Raw genomic sequence first — 19993 nt, 5'->3', positions numbered from 1 at the left:
CGCCCTTTCTAGGCTGTGGCCCCGCCCTTAGGGAAACAGACTCCGCCCCCTCCGCCCTGCAACTCCAGCCGCGCGGTACCTCCAGGACAATCCCTCGACCGCGCCGTAAATCCCCGAGCTCCCCCGATCTCTTCCCGGCCTCCCTCGGGCGCCCGGAGCGGAGGCGGCGGAGATTGCCGAGGGGCGCTGGCCCCGCCCCCTCCGCGGGCTCGGCCACCGCCCCCCTCCCTCCTCCCCCGCCGCCCCGGCCTCCCGCGCGGGCTGGAGTCCCAGATCCCGGGCCCTCCCTCCTTCTTTCTCTCTCCCCGCCTTCCCGGGGCTGCCACAGTGGCGGGTCGGAGGATCCCAGCCAGTCAGCTCGTTCCGGCCTCGAGCCCCACCTCACGGCAAATAAACACCCCTCCCCACGCCTAGGGAGCCCGGACCGCCCCCTTCCTCCCTCGGCCCGGCGTGTGGCGAGGGCCAGTGTAAGGGAACGAGCGCGGGCTGGCGGGCTAGCTTCGTGAGTCCGCGAGGCGGGGCGCGTGGCGGGCCGGGCCGGGCCGGAGATCGTGTGTGCGCGTAGGGGCGCGAACGAGTGCCCGTCGCGACCCGCCAGCTGCCCCGAGTCGGGAAGCCGGCCTGCCAGCGACCAGCGGCGACCGCCCGCCACCGGCGAGGGGGAGCCGGGCCCGCGCGCGCACGCACGTACGCACGCGTGGGCGGGGGCAGGCGCGCGCCCGCCTGTCGCGACAGTCGGGGCCGAGGCCCAGGGGGAGGTGGCCTGTGGCGGGTCGCCGGGCTCCCGGAGGCGAGGGGGGCGCGGGCGGATGGCGGAAGGCGCCCAGCCGCAGCAGCCGCCTCAGCTCGGGCCCGGCGCCGCTGCCCGGGGGATGAAGCGGGAGTCGGAGCTGGAGCTGCCGGTGCCCGGAGGGGGAGGAGACGGAGCCGAACCCGGCCTGAGCAAGCGGCCGCGCACCGAGGAGGCGGCGGCCGACGGCGGCGGGATGCAGGTGACCGTGCGGGGCGGGTGCCCAGTTACCGCGGGGGTGCGGCGCGGGGGCCGCGGGGCGGCTCGGGGCTCCCGGGCTTGGAGCGGGGAGGGCTGCCCGGGGTCCCGGCTTGGAGGTGGGAGGGGGCCGGTCGGGGCCTGCTTGGAAGGTGGGGCGAGCCCCGGCTTGGACGCGAAGGGTGCAGGTGGAACCTGGTGTGCCCCGGAGGGTCCTGATCCCTGAGGGGACGGGGGGCCACGTCGCATGAATAGGTGTTGGGAGGAAATTGAACATGCTTGAGATGGATTCCATTTCTTCAAACCCTTCCTTAGTTCCTTGGGGTGGGGTGGAAGCCAAGAGATCCTGGGTCTGGTGTCCAGAGAGCCGGAGACCCAGTCAAGGACGGGGAGAGAGTGGTGGGAAACCTTCCGCAAAGAGGGAGTACCTTTTTGTCAGCCCCTCGACACGCAACTGGGATGGAGAAGGGGAGCGACATAGAAAGGAGAGGAGTGAAAAGCGAGAAACCTCCTCGAGAGCCCAAAGGGGATGTGGCTTAGATTGTGGGTTAAATCAGTTCCACAAGGAGTGTGAGAAGTACGAGGAGTTGGGTAGTGTTAGGGGACGCCGTGGTGCTCGAGCTCATTAACTTTGTGGAGCTACTGAGTCTGGCGACACAGGACCTGCCCCTCCTGTACTTTGCCAGTTGCATTTTATATAGCTGGGGCACCTACTAGTTCTTTAATGTCCTGGGGTATAAAAGAAAATTTATAGGGTTGTTAGAAGACTGGATTCTGAGTTGTGGACTCAGGGAGAAGCTGGTTGATTTGGATAGGGACTGGCAAATGTAGTGACGATGTCAGTTGACTTCGTAATTGGAGGAAGATCGTGAAACCTTCCCAGGTTTTAGGATTTGGTCTCTGTTCAGAACATACTTACTATGAAAGGGTGAGGCTTACCTACCAGCAGTCGTTTAGACTTCTGCCTAATTCTCTTAGAATCACAGAATGTTAGAGATAGAAGGGACCAGAGACATCATCTTTGACTGGAGTTCTTAACCTGGATAGACTTGGAAGATTCTTATGCAAAATAGAACTCTTTGGTGGGAGAAAGTCAACAGTTTTCATCTTTTTTTATTCAAGTCCCAAAATGTTTTAACTACCTCATTGTACAGATGGGGAATCAAAAATCCAGAGCAGACTAGTGACTTGCCTAGGGCCACTCACTTAGCTGGTAGTAAAACTAGAGCTAGAAGCCTAGTCTTCTAATTCCTATTCCTGTGCTCTCTCCATTACAGCACTCTTGGAAATCTCTGCAGTGCTAAAAGACTTCCTGTGCTCTTCTCTCTCTGCTTTTCAAGGCTCTGTCTGACTTCCTGTGTTAGAGACGGAGCTGTATTTAAGCCTGGCATGTTTGCTGTGCGCTTCTTGGTCTCCCTTGCAGAGGCCGCTCTATTACTTGTGTTGACTTGGGTAAAGTGACCCTCTTGGTGTTTATTTTTGAATTCTTTTGTTTCGTTTGCCTCCTTTTGTTCTCCATTTGAACTCCCTCAGGCAGAGGGCTTGTGAGAAGTAAAAGCTCGGCCATGGAGAAAATATAGAGGAATATGGGGAGACTTAAGGTGAGGTGGGTTAACACTGGATGACGAGGAGAGAAGATTGGATGTGGGTGCTGGTGAGCATGTTCTGCTTGGTGTGTGCATAGATCTGTGTCTGTCTGTATTCATTTATCGTTTCTGTCAATCGTGGTTAATAGTGAGACTCCCACTGCCTTCCCCACCTTTCCTTCTGGGGCCCATTGTTTGCTGGTTGCCTTCAAATTGGCCGAGGATAGTAGTATTTGGAAATGGAGCAGTGTATAGGGACTTTGGAGTATGCAGAGGAAGCAGTGGATTAGGTCCTTTGGGTACAGATGGGCAACTTAGAATTATCCCACAGAGAATCCTTTTTTCACTCTGTGTACTTGTGGATCTTTATTTATTTTTCAGTTTATGCATTCTCATTGTTGTAGTTCCAATATACCATGTGACACAGGTATTCAGATCATCCTTGATTTAGCCCCCTACCTTCAACTACCTGTATGGTTCTGGGAAAATCCCTTCTTTGGGGGCCTCTGTTTCCTTGGTTGTAAAATACAGTGTTGGTACAGGATGATTTCTAAGTTATCTCTAAAAAAATATGTCAAGTTCCCTGACCTTAAGGTACTTGGTGTCTGCAATCTAGGTGGGGAGCCAAAATGGGTGAAAAGTTATAAAAAAAGAAAAAAGTGCACGTGTGTGGGTACGTATATGTATGTGTATCATACATAGGTATGTATGCATATCATATATATATGTATATATATATGTATATATATATATATATGTGAATTTTTTTGGTAAGTTCCAGAGGAATGGAAGTAGAGATACCACAGGGTAGATGTGTGTCGCAAGACATTGCAAAATTTAGAGCCAAAGCATGCAGAGGATTTGTGCCACTGGGGCCAGAAGAAAGAGATGGTCATTCTTGCCAAAATGGTCAAGGAAAGTTTTATGGGGAGGTTGAAATTTGAGGTATAATTGGGAGTAAAGGAAAAATAATGTTCATGAAAAGATAAAATTTAAGCCTAGGTCACCTACATCCCTGGGACCTTCCTATCATTCTGATAAGAAGGATAGGATATTTAATATTCATTTAACTGATGTTTATTGAACAGCTGCTAAGTGCCAGGCCCTGTTTTAGAGCCCAGGAAATATGGTAGTAAACAAAACAAAGACTCCGCTCTCATGGAACTAATATTCTAATTGAAAGGGACAGACAGTAAAGAAATCAACTATTATTTGGTGGTCCTAAGTGCTAAGAAGAAAAATAAAACAGGGGAAGGGGTAGAGAGTGGTGAGGAGGATGGTTAGGGCGTCTCTGATAGGTGACCTTTGGATGACCTGAGGGAATGGGCCTGTTTAGATATTTAAGGGAAGAGCGTTCAGGCAGAGAACTGTGGGTACAGAGGCATTGACGGAGGAGTGCGCTTGATGTGTTTGAGAACAAGAAACCAGTGTAGCTGGAGGAGAACGAGCAGGGGTGAGGCAGTTTTAGGAAATATCAGCGGTGTAGACATGCCTATAGGCCCACGTAAACATACACATAAAAAATCTAGAGTAACTTGCTTTTTGGTATATGGGTTTGTCTTAAAGCACATGTTTTTTTCCTTATATCTTAACACAAATGGAGTTTCTCGGAGGTCATAGCTCTTCTGGGACGCCTTCCCTGACAGCTTAGTTCACACCAGTCAGACCCTCCTCTTGCCTCCTGTTTGTGTTGATGCTAAATTATGCATCATCTTGTATTGTCCTTTCATTGTTTTATTCTTGCTTCCCTAGTGATGCTGTAAGCTTCTAGAAGACAGGAACTATATTTTCTTCGTAGTTATCCTTTGTAATACCTCACAGTTTTGGGCACATAGTAAGTGCTCAATGCCTGTTAGGTTGAAGTTGAAATTTTACCTTTTTTAAATAATTAAGGGATAGAAAAAAATCATGAAATTTAGGGGTGAAAGTTCTTTCCAGAAATTCCCCAATCTTTTGAGTGTCAAAGGATTAACCCTTTTTTTTTTTTTTTTTTTTTAACAGGAGTTAATTTCCCAAGACTATGGCTTAGAGCTACAGCTCTAAGCTGCAGATTCCAACCCTGTTGAGTTACAGCCACTAAACTTTTGGGATAAATCATTACTTCCCCAAGTGGAGCACCAGGGACACAAGAGAGTCTGTGGTGCTTCTGTTATAATCCTTATGCTAAGAAGGAACCCTAGAGAGGAGAGGACGGGTCACTCCTTTTCAAGGCCAGTATCCAGAAGCTTTATGTGGATGGCAGAGGAGTTCACACAGCCCTGGAAACAGTTTAGAATTAGAGAACCCTGCACTGTAGAGTAGGAGGGAAGAGACAAATTCAACCTGAAAACTGAAACACAGCTTGAGAGATGTAGTTAGTTGTTAAAGGGGGTATTTGGAAATATTGTACTCTAACCTGGTAGAAAGTTAAGTGAGTTATATATATAGATATTAGAGGTTTGTTTCACTTTAAGCAAGTCTGATATATGTGAAAAATTTGGGCTTTATTAAACATACCGGGGAATAAATTCTTTTGTTCAGCTCTTCTAGTGAATATAAACAATTTGATGAGCAAAAATTCAATTTTTGTGCAACTTTCTAGGAACTTAGCTGCTTCATAAGGCAAGGTGCACCTTAATTATTATTTATAGCTTTCAGCAAAATTCTTTATGGTAGTGAAATGTTGGAATGTGATTGTTACATGGCTAACTAACTGCTTCTGACCATAGAGTCATAAATCCATTGTAGCTAAGTGAGTTCAGAAGTTGTTCATGTTAGTGGTGAATCAGCCACTAGTAGCAGGAAGACTTTCTGGTCTCAGGGAAGGGCTTCCAGGTAGCCTGTAATTGCTCTGTAGATACTGTATTTCTTGAAGTACTTTATCTTCCCATTTGCTTGGTTCTGGGTTTCTTTCCTCCTAGGTGGATGTCTCTTTGGACTTCGAGCGTTTGGTGCTGAAACTGAACGTGGTGCTACCATTTGGGTAGAGTTATAAAAACGATGTGCTTTCCTTCAAAGTGATTTTTTGAACTATATCTCACTAAAATTATTGAATTATTCATTTCTACATGTCTTAATCTGCTTAGGCACCCTAACAAAATACCATAGACTGGGTGGCTTAAACAACAGAAATTTGTTTCTCACAGTTCTGGAGGCTGGAAGTCCAAGATCAAGGTGCTGGCAGATTTGGTGTCTGGTGAGGGCTCTCTTCCTGGCTTGCAGCCAGCTGCCTTCTTGCTCTGTGTGCTCTGTGCTCACATGGCCTTTTCCCCATGTATGCTAGTGGACACACACACACAGAGATCTCTTCCTCTTCTTATAAGGGTCCTAATCCCAACATGGGGGTCCTACCCACATGACCTAATCACCTCCCAACAGCCCCACCTCCAAATGCCATCATACTGTGGGCTAGGGCTTCAAGATATTAGTTTGGGAGGGGACACAGACATTCATCCCATAATACTACCAGAGTGGTAAATATTGTAGTTGGAGAAATTGAGGCACAGTCATGTAAAAATTACTAATTTCTTTCAAGCCTCACAAGGAAGCTTGTGATTGTGAAACTGGGAATGTCTTTGAGAAGGAGAAAGATCTGAATTCAAAGTAGAATTATTCTTCATGGCAACTCAAGAGATTAGCCTGAGTTGAATTTGTCTCCTAACTTCCTCTCCCGTTTTTCTAGCCACGTTGTCATTTTTTTTTCTCTATCATACTGACATGTGAACACAACAAAAAGCTAACTAGAGATTTAACTTTCATTTTGATATAAAGCAGACTGATGCAGACAGGCCTCAAGATTACAGGGCTGGGAAAGAAATTCAATGTACTACTTGGTGTAAACAAGAATGTTGCTAGTGAATCTCTGGTTTGGCATCTCTCAGGCCATCAGTTTGATATCAGGCTTTAATAATTTGTGGAAAAAATAAAGATGGTCATTTTAGTGAATGGTCTTGTTTGAATTGTTTTTTGATATGCATTTGTAAAGCGTGGTAAACATCTTTTTCTGGGGCAAATGTGTACTTCCTTCAGAGACAGAAGGGAAGAGCATGCGAGACGGTGGAAAGGAAATGGCAGTAATTGGAGCGTGAGCAAACAGATGGAGGAGGGATGGCCAGTGCATGTGGTGTTTAGGTGGCCCCTAGGAGTATTGAGTTTCCTATTCTTCTCCCCCACAGCCCCAGTACAAGCAGGCAGCTTACATGGCTAAGGTTTCATTATCTAATCCATCACAGATCAGCCTGAATAAACCCATTGGCTGGCGCTGATCTAGTTAGGAGGGTAGTGCAAAGCTGCTTGAGCCAGGATTGGGGCAAATCGGATCAGAACTGCCATGTGAATCCTGGACATATTTCTGTAATTTGGGTGGTAAAGTAGTTTGAGAAATCATTTAAGAGAGCGCAGCGAGAGCAAGCAATCAGCCATGAGTGTTTTCAGATGTTGTCTAAGAGACCCTGAGGGGAAGGGTATGGAGGATTTGATATATTTCACTGGAGTATAGTCAGGTTGCTTTGATTATTTGAGTCTGAACAGTTTTTGGCCACTAATGCTCAGGAGTGACCTTTTTGGAGCATTTGAAGATTCCAGTTGTGATCACTCATTTGTGTCTTCTCTGAGTGATCCCTTCATCTGAGACTGTATAATGTGCTTCCCCTCTCAATTTTTAAAGGGGAGATACTGTTGCTATTATTATTACCAACCTTAATATGTCATTATGTTTGTTATCCATACATACTTGAAGTATGGTGTAGTGAAAGAAACACTATTTAGAATTTCTCATATTGGGGTTTGAATCCTGGTTCCTCCACCTACCAACCAACTGAATGACCTTTGGTAAGATATTTAACATCTGAGCTCCTGTTTACACATCTGTGAACTGGGGGAATTACTGCATACGCTGATGAGCTGCTATGATGAGAAACTGAGATTATTTAAAGTTCTCATCATGGAGCTCGGCAGTAAATGTTTATTTCTTGCCTCCCTTATAACCTGCTACACAGCACTCAACGAGTTCCTGCTTACTGCTCAATCAGCATGGAGTGGTTAATGTGCTTCTGATTTATTAAGTGCCGGAGTTGGGAGTTACCTGAGATGAGCATTGTGTGAAACCGGGAAATCTAATTGGTTTGACATCCACGTGGAGGAGGCGAATGGACCTGGTCATGGTGGTCTCTCCAATGAGAGGAAGAGGAGACATTCTCTTCTTTGCTAAGGACTAAAAGGACTCCTGAAATGTCACTGTCCCTGCATTGGGCATGTGGACATTTCAGGAACCTGTGGGATCTCTCCTGGGAGTGTGGGTGACAGAGGCACTGGCTATTTTGGTGGTACTTGGGATGCAGGAGTGGCGAAAATGTCATTTTGTTCCAAATTTTAGAAGGTTTGTTGGTTAAATGTATTGCATCCAATAGATGGCACGTTTTGTTCTCATTTTTGTTTGTGGAAATTGGGCTGGGATGCATTTGTCTCTTGTGGTCTCTTTCTGGACTCTTCAAACCCACCTTCCTGACTACTAACAGATTCATCCATCTAAAAGAGCTCAAAATGATTTGATAGCTTATCTTTGACTTGTGGATAAAGTCCATTCCGTTTGGCCTACCAGGTCCTTCTGGCCTGACTTGTGCCTGCCTTTCCAGCTTCTTTCTACACTCCACCTCCAAGTCCATGGCAAGGGACTTGCAGCTTCCTGAGCACGCTGTGCTGCCCAGGCTCATTCATACCTCTGTGCTTTTGTTTCTGTTCCACCTGAAATTCCTGCCTCACATCTCTCTCTCATTTGTAAGGCTCAATCTTCAAGAATAAGTTGGGATACTGATTCCTCCTGGATGCCTTTTGTCACTGCTCCCATCCCTCCCACATTCTTGCTGCTTTCCAGAACATCATGTCCAGACCTCTGTTTTAGGACTTTTAGATTAACATTTGTTCAACTGTCTGCCCCTCTACCCCCCCCAGACTGTGAGATCAGGGGAGCCTTTGGGATCCATAGGATCTCGCACTGTGCCTGGGCCGGAGTAAGAAACTGTCGTTCTTGTTGAAGTGAACTTTGTCTTCCTGCTCCTCGGTTGGGGCCAGCAGATGGCTTTAATTGTTTTTCCAGATTTTCCCTGGGGGGTCTAGTCCTTGGTCTGCTTTCCAGCTCCTCTGAAGACTAGGTGTTGTGGGATTTGTGAATGGTACCTGATCTTCCCATTGATATCAGGGTTAAAGGTGAGAGAGGGGTCTTTGAAAACCGGAGCTGGGGTGGAACTTAACTGCCGAATGTGTCGGGTGGGCATGGCAACCTGATGTTTCATTTCCTGTGCTCAGATATTAATTGAGAGCACGTGCATATGTATAAAAAGTGCCTTTGTGATGGGGTGGCTGAGGAAAGTAGAGGAACCACACGATTAAGGGGCAATTAGAGCTAACCTGTTCCAGTTCATTGGAGCAGGCTGTTGACCTACCTTTTACGGTGCTGCTGAGAGATTCTGGAGTGTTGCAGTTCAGATGTATTACCACCATTTGGGAGTAAACCCATTTGATCGACTGTGGACTTTAGCCTTTCCGCTCCCAACCAGTGAATTTCATAAGCTATTATAGCTTGTTTTTATGGATGCAGGAAAAATACCCAACTGAGACACCTCACGGAATATATGCTATTTTTCAGATCATTCTTTGGCTATGTTTGAAAATGAGGATAATTGATGCGTTCTTTTATTTTTATTTTTTTGGTCTGCGTAGGGTCTTAGTTGCTGTGTGCAGGCTTTCTCTAGTTGTGGCGAGCCAGGGCTACTGTTTGTTGCAGTGCACAGGCTTCTCATGCAGTGGCTTCTCTTGTTGCAGAGCACGGGCTCTAGGCGTGTGGGCTTATGTAGTTGCAGCAGGCGGGCTCAGTAGTTGTGGCTCGCGGGCTCTAGAGCGCAGGCTCAGTAGTTGTGGCACACAGGCTTAGTTGCTCTGCGGCATGTGGGATCTTCCCAGACCAGGGCTCGAAACTGTGTCCCCTGCACTGGCAGGCAGATTCTTAACCACTGTGCCACCAGGGAAGTCCCTGATATAGATCTTTTAAATCTCAGCTTTGGAGACAGATTCATAGAAGTATTTTACAGGAATCTTCTCTCCCTGGCCCTTGCTATCCCCACCTCCTTCCCTTTCAGCTTCTGATTTGTGCTCCTATGTAATCCTCGCCTGTTTTCCAGCCTTGAGACTTCCCTTGCTAGTTTAGTTGGGGCCTCTTTAAAGGCAAATGGGCATACTTTATAGTGCCTCTGGCTTTTTGGATTCTGAGTGAATAAAGCAGGTTCTAAAAAGGGAATGAGAGAGACCAGTTATATCACTTCCTTCTGACGTGTTCTGCACATACGTGGCATCTAGAAATTTCAGCTGAGGATTCAAGGCACAGCACACATGATAAGTACCACTTATGAAGTAGATGACAATTTTGAATAACCAAATGATAATGGTTGAGTAACTGCTTAGAAACCTATTTTCCCAAGGGTGGAAACCGAGCCTTTGAAATTTAGACTTCCACATGGGTGTGTTCAACCATAATACTCGGATTTTTTAGGGACCTAAGTCCCTAGATAATACCCTGGTATGTGGGACTTTTCCCATATAGGGGCTGGTTCCCTGGTTTCTGCTTTGCCGAGGAAAAGAGGTTTTGCACTGAGTATTGGATATTTTATTCCAAGCATATGGTTTTTGAGGAGGCATACTGTTTATTTTTCTTTGGGGCTGCATTGATTTAGCTGGATCCTAAATTGTTAATACCACAAGCAAAGCATGATTTCTTGTGAGGGATGGGCGGGGGAAGCTGTGGGAGTCTCTCAGCTTTGGGGTTCGGGGTGGGGAGCAGGAGCCACGCTGGTAGAACGAGAGGAGCTGCACACGTGGTCTCGGGGCGCCGTGGGGTTTGCATGTGGGCTCCAGCGCATGCTGGAGTTGGAACACTTTTGGAACTGAGGCTCATGGGAAGTTCTTCCAGTTGCTTTATTTTGAGCAGCTTTTTCCTCTGCAGATCGGCAGCTGTTTGGAGGAGGGGGCATTCGTTGCTGTCAGCCAGGATGATTTCCAGAGCAGACCTGTATGGATTTCATTTAGGGATTTATTTCAGGGGTATGTGGCCTGTCGTGAGTCAAGAGGACTTTGGTTCCATTTTCCTGGAAGTTGGTGGGCTTCTGTGAGCCTGCTCTATTTATCTTGGACGGTTAGGCGAGTAAAAAAGCAGCTGCATAGTTAGCCCTTGTTGCAGGGAGCTTAGTTTCATAGGTCATCCTCTCGGGGATTTTTGTACAGTCACATTTACAGCCTTGAGTTTTCTTTGCCTTTTTTCCCCGTCTCTTTTTCCTTCTGAAGTTCAGTGCTCCATAAAAATTCTGAGGAAGGTGGGTAATAATTTGGGGTAGAAGACAGGAATTGTTTAGTTTCCTCCCCACCCCCATTTCTTGCCCAGCCTTCCCCCACCCCCATCCTTTGCAAAAGAATCTGCAAATGAGGTCGCTTATCCCCTAGTCAGACTGGCTTGTCCCCTGATCTGTCTGAATATGTGGCTTTGACAGCTTTTACCTGCTATTTCTTGGTTTCTAGGGGAGGGGATAGTAAGATCGTGTGATTTCAAAGCAAGAACTGGCGAAATTGGGAGACGTCTTGTGGTGGCTCCCAGCACCCACAAAGCTGAGCTCATTGGCTTGCACCTCATACAGACTTCCAGGAACTCTGTCACTGTCGGTGGCTGGCACGATGGCCTTGAGGACTTTGTTGGCACTTCAGGAAGTCTCCACAGTGGCTGCCTCTCACAGTGGGAGCGCTGACAAAGCTTATGGGGAGTCGGTAGCACTTGTTTTGAAAGTATGACTCTGGTCTTAGGCTGCACATCTCTGTGAGGGGTCAGAGGTGGCCTTGTGTGAAGAATGGAGAGTAGTGCTCTACACCTGTCACTTAGGTGGCCCATTTCCTACTTGTCTGTGTTTGCTATCCTCACATACAAATTTTATGGTGTGTTTTGTATGTTGTGTTCACACTTGAAGCCATAGCCTGATTTGTGACTTTTAGTAAGGTAATTTGGCTAATCTTGGTATCATCCTGGACTTTGAAGTGATGCTGGTCATATTTAAAAGGTCTGTGTCAGGGCTTAGAAGTTGATATTTCTGTTGATGGCCTCCTCCCCTCCCCAGCTGCCGCTCATTATTCATTAGATACACATCTTTTGTCCGCTTACTTTGTGTTACAGGTCTTTAGCTGCTGTTGTGACACTAAGTAGATATTTTTGCTGCAACATTTTGGCTCTGAGCTGGCTGTGTTTTACAGTGTTGCAGATTAGTTGGTTAACTTTGGCATGTGGCGTCCACAGAGCAGAAGCCTTTCAGAGAGGTGCTTATCACGGACCATTAGTGATTTTTGTCAGCTGTATAAAAATGCTGTGATTAACCAATACCCAGGTATCCATGTAGATGAACAGTTTTCCTTTATGCTTACTTGGCACTTCTCTCTCTAGGAGTAGTCGGGAGTAAGTGTTCCCTGGTAGGCTTTGTGTTTTAATCCTGGGAAGCCTGTTTTAAGAAACCTTTATATTTGATTTTCTTGAGGTTGGTGTAGGGATCATTTACCCTTACTGAATTTTAGCTTCACTATGAATTGTTTTCTGCAGTGTTAATTTTAGGCAAATAATAAATACTTCTTTGGTTTAACGGTATCCCAGAGTTTGAAGAAACCTACAAAAATTGATTGGTCCAGCATCTTGTTTTAAGCAAGGAAATGGTCTAATTCATGTTATCCCAAGCCGTTTTTTGTTGATTGCTCCTTGTGAAATGATAATAGGTGTCATTCTGACACACACACACACACACACACACACACAGAGTCAAATAACTTTGGAATAGGGTTAAACAGAATTTAAACTATCTCATTTTACTTTTCATAAGCAGATGTTGTGACGCTATATTTATAAAAACATAGTTAGTGAAGCATCTTCCTCTCTTCCCTGTTCTCCACCTGCCCTGTTAGTTTCTTGTTATTCCTCCCCCTTTCTTTTTACACAAACACTAGCATACTCCACACATTGTTTTTGCACCTTGCTTTTTTCATTTACTGTATCAGGTTACTTTTTTAATGTAACAGCGTCTGTTAATATTTTCATTAATGATTTCTGCTTTTTTTTTGTGTGTGTGTGATGCTTAGAAAAGTTTTTCCCACTCTAAGATTATAAAAAACAGAATGGGCTTACAGACAGACAGACCTGACTTGGACCCCTAGCTTTTCCACATCACAGCTGTGTGATCTTGGTTAAGTTACGTAACTTTTCTAAGGCTCAGCTTCTTCCCTTATAAAATATGTTATAGGATTGGTATAAGAATTAAAAGAGATAATGTATGTAATGTGCTTAGTTCAGAGCCTGACACGTAGTAGGTGTTCAGTATACAATAGCTGTTTTTATTATAATTACCAAGCCCTGTTTTCTTATATCCCAGTGCTTTTTGACTTCCTTAAAGGCAGGAACAGTCTCTTAATCTTTGTATCCTTGGTTCCTCCATCAGTGCCAGGGATAACTAATAATAATAAGTCGGTAAACGTTTGTTGAAAAAATAAATCAACCTTTATACAATCTTTTTTTTTTTAAATTTAATTTATTTATTTAGTTTTGTCTGCGTCGGGTCTTAGTTGTGGCATGCGGGCTCTTCGTTGCAGCGTGCGGACTTCTCTCAAGTTGAGGTGCTCGGGCTCAGCAGTTGCAGCACGCGGGCTTAGTTGCCCCGCAGCATGTGGGATCTTGGTTCCCTGACCAGGGATCGAACCTGTGTCCCCTGCATTGGAAGGCGGATTCTTAACCGTGGGACCACCAGGGAAGTCCCCAATCTATTTTTTAAAATGTCCTTAATAATTGTTGTTGCTTTTTTTGTAATCATCATGTCTGGATGTACCTAATCCTCAATAATTATAATTATACTTATATGATGTTTTATAGTTTATAAAGTGCTTTGACACAAGTCTTAACTTATTCCCTGTAACAAGCCCAGAAGGTAGGTGATTCTCCCCATTTTTCAGATGGTGAAAATATACATCTCTAAGCCTCAAGACAGGGAAGTGGCAAAACTGATGCTTGTACCCAGATATTATGGCTTTTTATCCAGTAACTTTTTTGCTGAGCCTCATGTCTCTTGGACCAAAGGGTATGATTGATAAGGAATGGAGTGAATATGTGCTTCATTGTATGCCACATGTTTAATATTGAAAACATTTTACTCATTACCTGACAGTGGATTCATGTAGCACTTGAAGTCAACACTGAACCCCAGTTTTATTCTTCAATAATTTGGATCTAGCCAGTGTTTTGAATTGGGATTTTGCTCAAATTTATCATGTACTTGTATGTGCCAAACATTGTGGGAGAGACTTTATGTGTTTATCTCACTTTCCTGTAGTACATATTGGGAGGAGTTAGATGGGATAGTTGGTTGCTGTATGTATGGTAGTTTGTTATTGTTGTTTGTTTTTTGCCTTAAAGTTATCAGTCTCTAATTTTATTATCAATCAAGTAATGGGTCAACAATAGCTAAGTCAATGGATTGATAATGGTGGGTAGTGTAAAATCATGAGAGCTGAGGGCATCTCAAAGTTACCTGGACCAGCTCTCTTGTTTCAGTCAGGTGAAGTAGATGCTGTGCCCATTTTTATGGAGAAGTTATGTCAGGCTCAGAGAGGGTATGAGAGAGCAAGCAATAAGCTCAGACTTTCAGCTTTAGGACTAAATAAAATCTTTCATTTTTTATTCTTTTTTTGTAAAATTTATTTATTTATTCATTTATTTAATTTTTGGCTGCATTGGGTCTTTGCTGCTGCACGCGGGTTTTCTCTAGTTGCTGAGAGCGGGGGCTGCTCTTTGTTACGGTGCATGGGCTTCTCATTGCAGTGGCTTCTTTTGTTGCAGAGCACGGGTTCTAGCATGTGGGCTTTAGTAGTTGTGGCACGCGGGCTCTAGAGCGCAGGCTCAGTTGTTGTGGCGCACGGGCTTAGTTGCTTCGCGGCAAGTGGGATCTTCCCCGACCAGGGCTCGAACCCGTGTCCCCTGCATTAGCAGGCGGATTCTTAACCACTGTGCCACCAGGGAAGCCCCTCATTTCTTATTCTTTTCTACTTTTTGGGTGTGATTTCTCTGGGAGTTTCTTATATGGAGGTTTTTTTTTCACCTTTTACATTTATTTTTTAAACATGTAATGTATGTTCACGTGGTTAATGATTCAAACTATGCAAGAGATTGAAGAGTAAAAAGTCTCTGCCTTTTCCCAGCTACCTAGTTTCTCTCCTCGGAAGTAACCAGTATGGTTGGTTATCTGGGTATCTGTCCAGAGATAGTATCTACGTAATATTTTCTCCACCCCCTTTTAAAAACTCAAATGGTAGTATTAATATTCATATGCTTTTCTTTTCTCTATAGTATTTGGAGATCATTTTATATCAGCTTGTAAACTTTTTTTCTCTATTTGTTAGGTTTCTGGAATTAGGATTATTCTGTTCTGCTCTACTGAGATAACTACATCTAAATGTCTCTGGGAAGGATGACTCTGATTAGTACAGGATCTCATAAAGTAAGAGTCTATGTTTTTATGGAATCATGGAATCACAGGGTCAGAGACCTAATCTGCATCTCTCTTCTCTCATGTGAATATCCATAAATCCCTGACTGATGATACCTTTTAAAGTTGCTTGAGTACAATGTAGGCATCTTCAACTCTCCACCTGCTCCAGTCAGCTGCTCCTGGTCCTGTCTTTTTGTGGTAGTAGGGCCCATTTGGGGTCAGATATTCCATTTGTCATTGAGTTAGTAATGATACTCCGGATCTGCCTTGAGTCATTGCATATTGAATCTTAACTGCAGTGTGATTTTATTCCGTGTGACATCTTCTATACCAGACATATCCAGAATGCCTAAGTTTATCCTGATTGAATGTTATTGCTGTCAGGAGGCTGTTCAGTGAACCAAGTTTGGTGCTGAATTGTGAGAAAGAAAGGTTTGGTTCCTAGTAGGTGTTTGCATCTCAGCAGCCACAATTGCTGTTAGTTTCACTTTACTCCTGTGTTTGTGGAAAGCCCAGGATTGAGTGAATGCTCTTCATCCCTGGAATATGACCAGTCTGTGACTGAGACTCGATGGGAAGTAAATAGATATGGTTCAACAAACAGGGAATATTTTTCTTTTGTTTTGTGGACAATAGTGGATTCTAATTCAGACATAGAATTAAGGATTTCAAGCTTAGGCTTTGATTCTAGCTCAGTTAACCTTTACACACTTCTGCATTTAAAGACGTGAACTAAAACAGTGCTTTTCAGAGTTGGCTTCTGCAATGGACCTTTGTCTTCACAAAAATATTATAGAGGAGGTAGCATTCCAGCTGTTTGGAGAATGAGGCCAGTGGGGATGTGTCTTGCATTCTGGATGAATGTTGACCTCCATTGTGTGGTGATGCTAATCTCACACATACAATCTTTCTGGTCACAAGGCTTTGCAGGGAGTGAATTAGGCCCACTCCGTCTCCATGACCCCACACAGTGAATGGAAGCAGGCAGGGCACCAGATGCTGTGTTGCTTCCCCTGTTGCGTCTTCTTCACACTCGGTGTAAGGTTTCCAGGCATTTGTGCAACCTGAGAGCAGAAAGTGCCTGTCTTAGCAGTCGAGAGATGGGTTGGCAGGTGGCTCAAGTTACTCCATGTTCCTGATAAGAGCCACTGATGCAGGCTGGTGGCTCCTGTGGGGTGGGAGCTGTATTGCCAGTGCCCTGCCCAGCAGGAATGGTGGTTTGGGTCTCTGGTGTTCTAGGACTCCAAGGATGTACCCAAAGGCAGTTTGAGAGGTCTGGCCAGCATCTCTAAGGAAGTAGCACAATTTAGGAAGCACATCTTGCTTTAAAGGATATGGGTCTTAGGAAATGGTGGCACACAGAGGAAGAAGCATCAACATTGAAAATATGAAGTGCAAACCCGAGGAATAGAAATGGAATTTTATTATTCCACCTCTTAACCTAAAACCCAGTTGTAGAATTTATTGAGTCAGGTAGTGCTGGGCACAGTGATGACTAAGACTTGGACTTGCAGTGGGAAAGTGGATGTATACACAGATAATTTTAATACAATGTGATCATTCCTCTGAGGCTTACACTGAGCATATGTCAAAGCCTGGTGCTCTGGTAACATATATTCTGTGTGCCACTCTATCAGAGCAGTTATCACACTGTATTAAAATATTGGGGTAAGAGGTGCCATTCCGCCTAGGTTCAAATTCTGTCTCTCCACCTACTTAGCTGTGTGTCCTTTGGGCAAGTCACTTATCTCCTCTGTGCTTCAGTTTTTCATCTGTAAAATGGGGATAATAATAGTTTCTCACAAGGTTGTTGTGAGTATTAGATGAGTTCATAGAGTAAATATAATATGCTTAGAAGAGTACCAGGTCCACGGTAAGCGTATATAAGTGCTATCCGTTGTTACTGTGGTTGTTACAGTACCAAACAGGGGCACTGGAGACCATGGCAGACCCACGACCAGTGGTGGTACAGAGGTCACCACTGTATTCACTTACTGTATTCACCGAAATATGTTATTCTGTATTCATAATACTGTATTCATTACTGTATTCACCGGAAGATTTTTTGCGGTGACTATGCCAGGTACTGCACGGAAGCAAATGAATGAAATGTTAACCGGCTATGTGACTGTGTACAATACGTGATGAGAGTCAATTATTTGGCAAGTGTGTAAGTAAGAGGAATATTGATGTGAGAGGCTTCAGTATCCCATGGCAGTTTCAGAGAAGGGATCTTGCTGTTGCTTTGGAGGCCTTTTAGCTTTCTTGACATTCTGAGTATAGGTTATGTATCTTACTTTAAGGTAGGACAGTACTTGACTATTTCAGATAGGTAGGTATCTTTCCTGTTTTTTAAAAACCTCTAGGAGAAGGCATGTTAGATCAGAATCCATCCATCAATCCATCTATCAGTCCTTTCTTACTTTCCTCTCTCTCTCCTTCTCTACAAGGGAAAAATTGCTAATATTTAAATCACTTTCCTTGTTCTTTATATTAAAAGTAAACTTTTCATGTTGTACAAAAGGCCTTACCCTTTTGCTCAGTCATTCATTCATTTAATAACATTTGAATGTTTATGACATGCTAGATGCCAGGATTATGGAGATAAAGGAGGTTCTTATGGAACCCGGGAGGCTTATTGGGGGAGGTTTCTGGAACAACTATACAGTAAAAGAAAAACTTGGTAGCACAGTGTATTATAAGGGTGTAGGTAGAGAAATAGGTACTTATATTGCTGGTGGGGTGAAAAGTCGCATAACTTCCACAAAGAGCTATTTAGCAATGTCTGTTAAAATGTAAAATACATATATTCTTTGACCCAGCAGCTCCATCTCTAGGAATTAATTCTACAGATACTATTGTGTCTGTGTGTAAGAACACACAGTACAGAATTATTTGAAATAGCAAAAGGTTGAAAAAAATCCAAATGCTCTTTAACAGGAAATCTGTGAATTAAAATAAGGTGCATTCTTAAAATGGAATATCATGCAGACATTAAAAAGAATTAGACAGCTCTATATAAATGCATTTAGAAGACACTAAAATACATTAAGTGTGAAAAGTCACGGTGCTGAAAAAAGTGTATAGTTTGTTACTATTTGTGTAATGAAAAAAGTATATATCCGTATACTTAGTATCCATATACTTAGTACACATAGACTCTCTTTGCCAGGAAATCCAAGATTCTGGTAACATTGGTTGCCTCTTGGGAGGGGTATTGAGTGATGAAGGAATGGGTTATAGGTGAAGATTTAATTTTCACTGTATACCTTTTGTGCCTTTTGAATTTTGTATTACATGCATGTATTGTTTTTAAAATAAAATAGTTTATTAAAATTACATAGGAGGGACTTCCTTGGTGGTACAGTGGTTAAGAATCCGCCTGCCAGTGCAGGGGACACGGGTTCGAGCCCTGGTCCGGGAAGATCCCACATGCCACGGAGCAACTAAGCCCGTGCGCCACAACTACTGAGCCCATGCTCCACACCTACTGAAGCCCGCACGCCTAGAGCCTGTGCTCCACAACAAGAGAAGCCACCGCAAGGAGAAGCCGGTGCACTGCAAAGAAGAGTAGCCCTGCTCGCCACAACTAGGGAAAGCCTGTGCGCAGCAGTGAAGACCCAACGCAACCAAAAAAATAAAATTAAAAAAGAAAAAAATTACATAGGAATAAGTACAGGAGCTACTTATGATCCTTGAACTTGCTAATTTTCATAGAAAAATGAATAAAGTTACGTGTTAGAGCAAAAGTGCGAATTCTGCTTACCACAAGCAAAGAAAAAGTAGTACTGGTGGTGGTACATGGTCATTTAAATTTTGTCTGTCACACTGTTTATTGGTATATAGGATGTTTCCAGTGCTTTTAACTATGTCTTATTATATTTATTTATTTTTTTGCGGTACACGGGCCTCTCACTGTTGTGGCCTCTCCCGCTGCGGAGCACAGGCTCAGCAGCCATGGCTTACGGGCCCAGCCGCTCCGTGGCATGTGGAATCTTCCCGGACCTGGGCACGAACCCGTGTCCCCTGCACCGGCAGGTGGACTCTCAACCACTGCGCCACCAGGGAAGCCCTATTATATTTATTTTTAACGGTCTTACTCAGTAAGGATAAAACCTGATTATAACGAAAATGCTGATATGAAAAGGTGGATAAATGTAGAGATGAATAAAAATGGAGGTGATGTTAGAAAATGGTAAATGTTGTATATGTGTACGGGATGATTCATTCAACAACAGATGATAATAAAGGGCCAAGTGCAAATCAACATGAGTTGACAAGAAACAAAACAAGTCAGAACCACTACCATAAGCCTCTCTAGTTTTCTTAAGAAATGTCCCCTCACTAGAGGTGCACCCATGGGTTCCTTGGATTTTTTTCACGTTGGAATTTTATGAACTAATGGACTTAGGAGCAGCCTTTCATTCCAGACATAACCTGATGGTAAATAAAGGAGCTTCTGTACCCTGATAGGAGTGAGTACAGGGTTTCTATGGCAGCATAATAGAGGAATTCTTAGCCAGCCAGGCTGGGATGGGGGCAGAGAGAGCATTCTGCAGAAGCCAGTGGTGAGTACTAAGTGAGTGAGCAGGGCTTAGGCAGGTAAAGGAGAGGGAGGCTCAGGCCATCTGGGCAGGAGAGGCAGAATGTCCAGGGATCAGGTATGAGAGGAACTTCACTGGGTCCGTGGGGAGGGCAGAGGATTTTCCCAAACTGCCTTTGGTGGTTAGTCCCTCCTCAGACAGCCATCCCCTTGCAGTCATGTACCATTATTCACGAAGCTGACTAGATGATGGTGATTGGATTATCCTACCACTCTCGGAGCATAACCTCATAGTGGTAGGGGAGTAGAGACACTGTCTTAGTTCATCCAAAAGAAAAAAAAAGTAAGA

At 44.5% G+C, this 19993-nt stretch overlaps 1 protein-coding gene across 20 annotated transcripts in view; it reads left to right on the top strand.

Moving 5' to 3' along the window:
• Positions 1–254: 254 nt before the first annotated feature.
• RBFOX2 (RNA binding fox-1 homolog 2) overlaps positions 255–19993 on the top strand; it is a 261734-nt gene continuing 241995 nt past the window's right edge. For 3 of the 20 annotated variants that reach the window (XM_049694674.1, XM_049694673.1, XM_049694667.1), the window contains exon 1: positions 265–992. In XM_049694674.1, coding sequence (XP_049550631.1) covers positions 810–992 — 183 coding nt within the window. In that variant the 5' untranslated portion in view covers positions 265–809. Of the gene's footprint in view, positions 993–19993 lie in introns of all 20 variants that reach the window. The other 17 variants (XR_007470231.1, XM_049694662.1, XM_049694661.1 and 14 more) reach the window with 11 other exon arrangements.

Source organism: Orcinus orca, chromosome 11 (genome assembly GCF_937001465.1).
Source record: "Orcinus orca chromosome 11, mOrcOrc1.1, whole genome shotgun sequence".
NCBI classification, from domain to species: domain Eukaryota; kingdom Metazoa; phylum Chordata; class Mammalia; order Artiodactyla; family Delphinidae; genus Orcinus; species Orcinus orca.
This window is presented reverse-complemented; position numbering and strand designations above follow the sequence as displayed.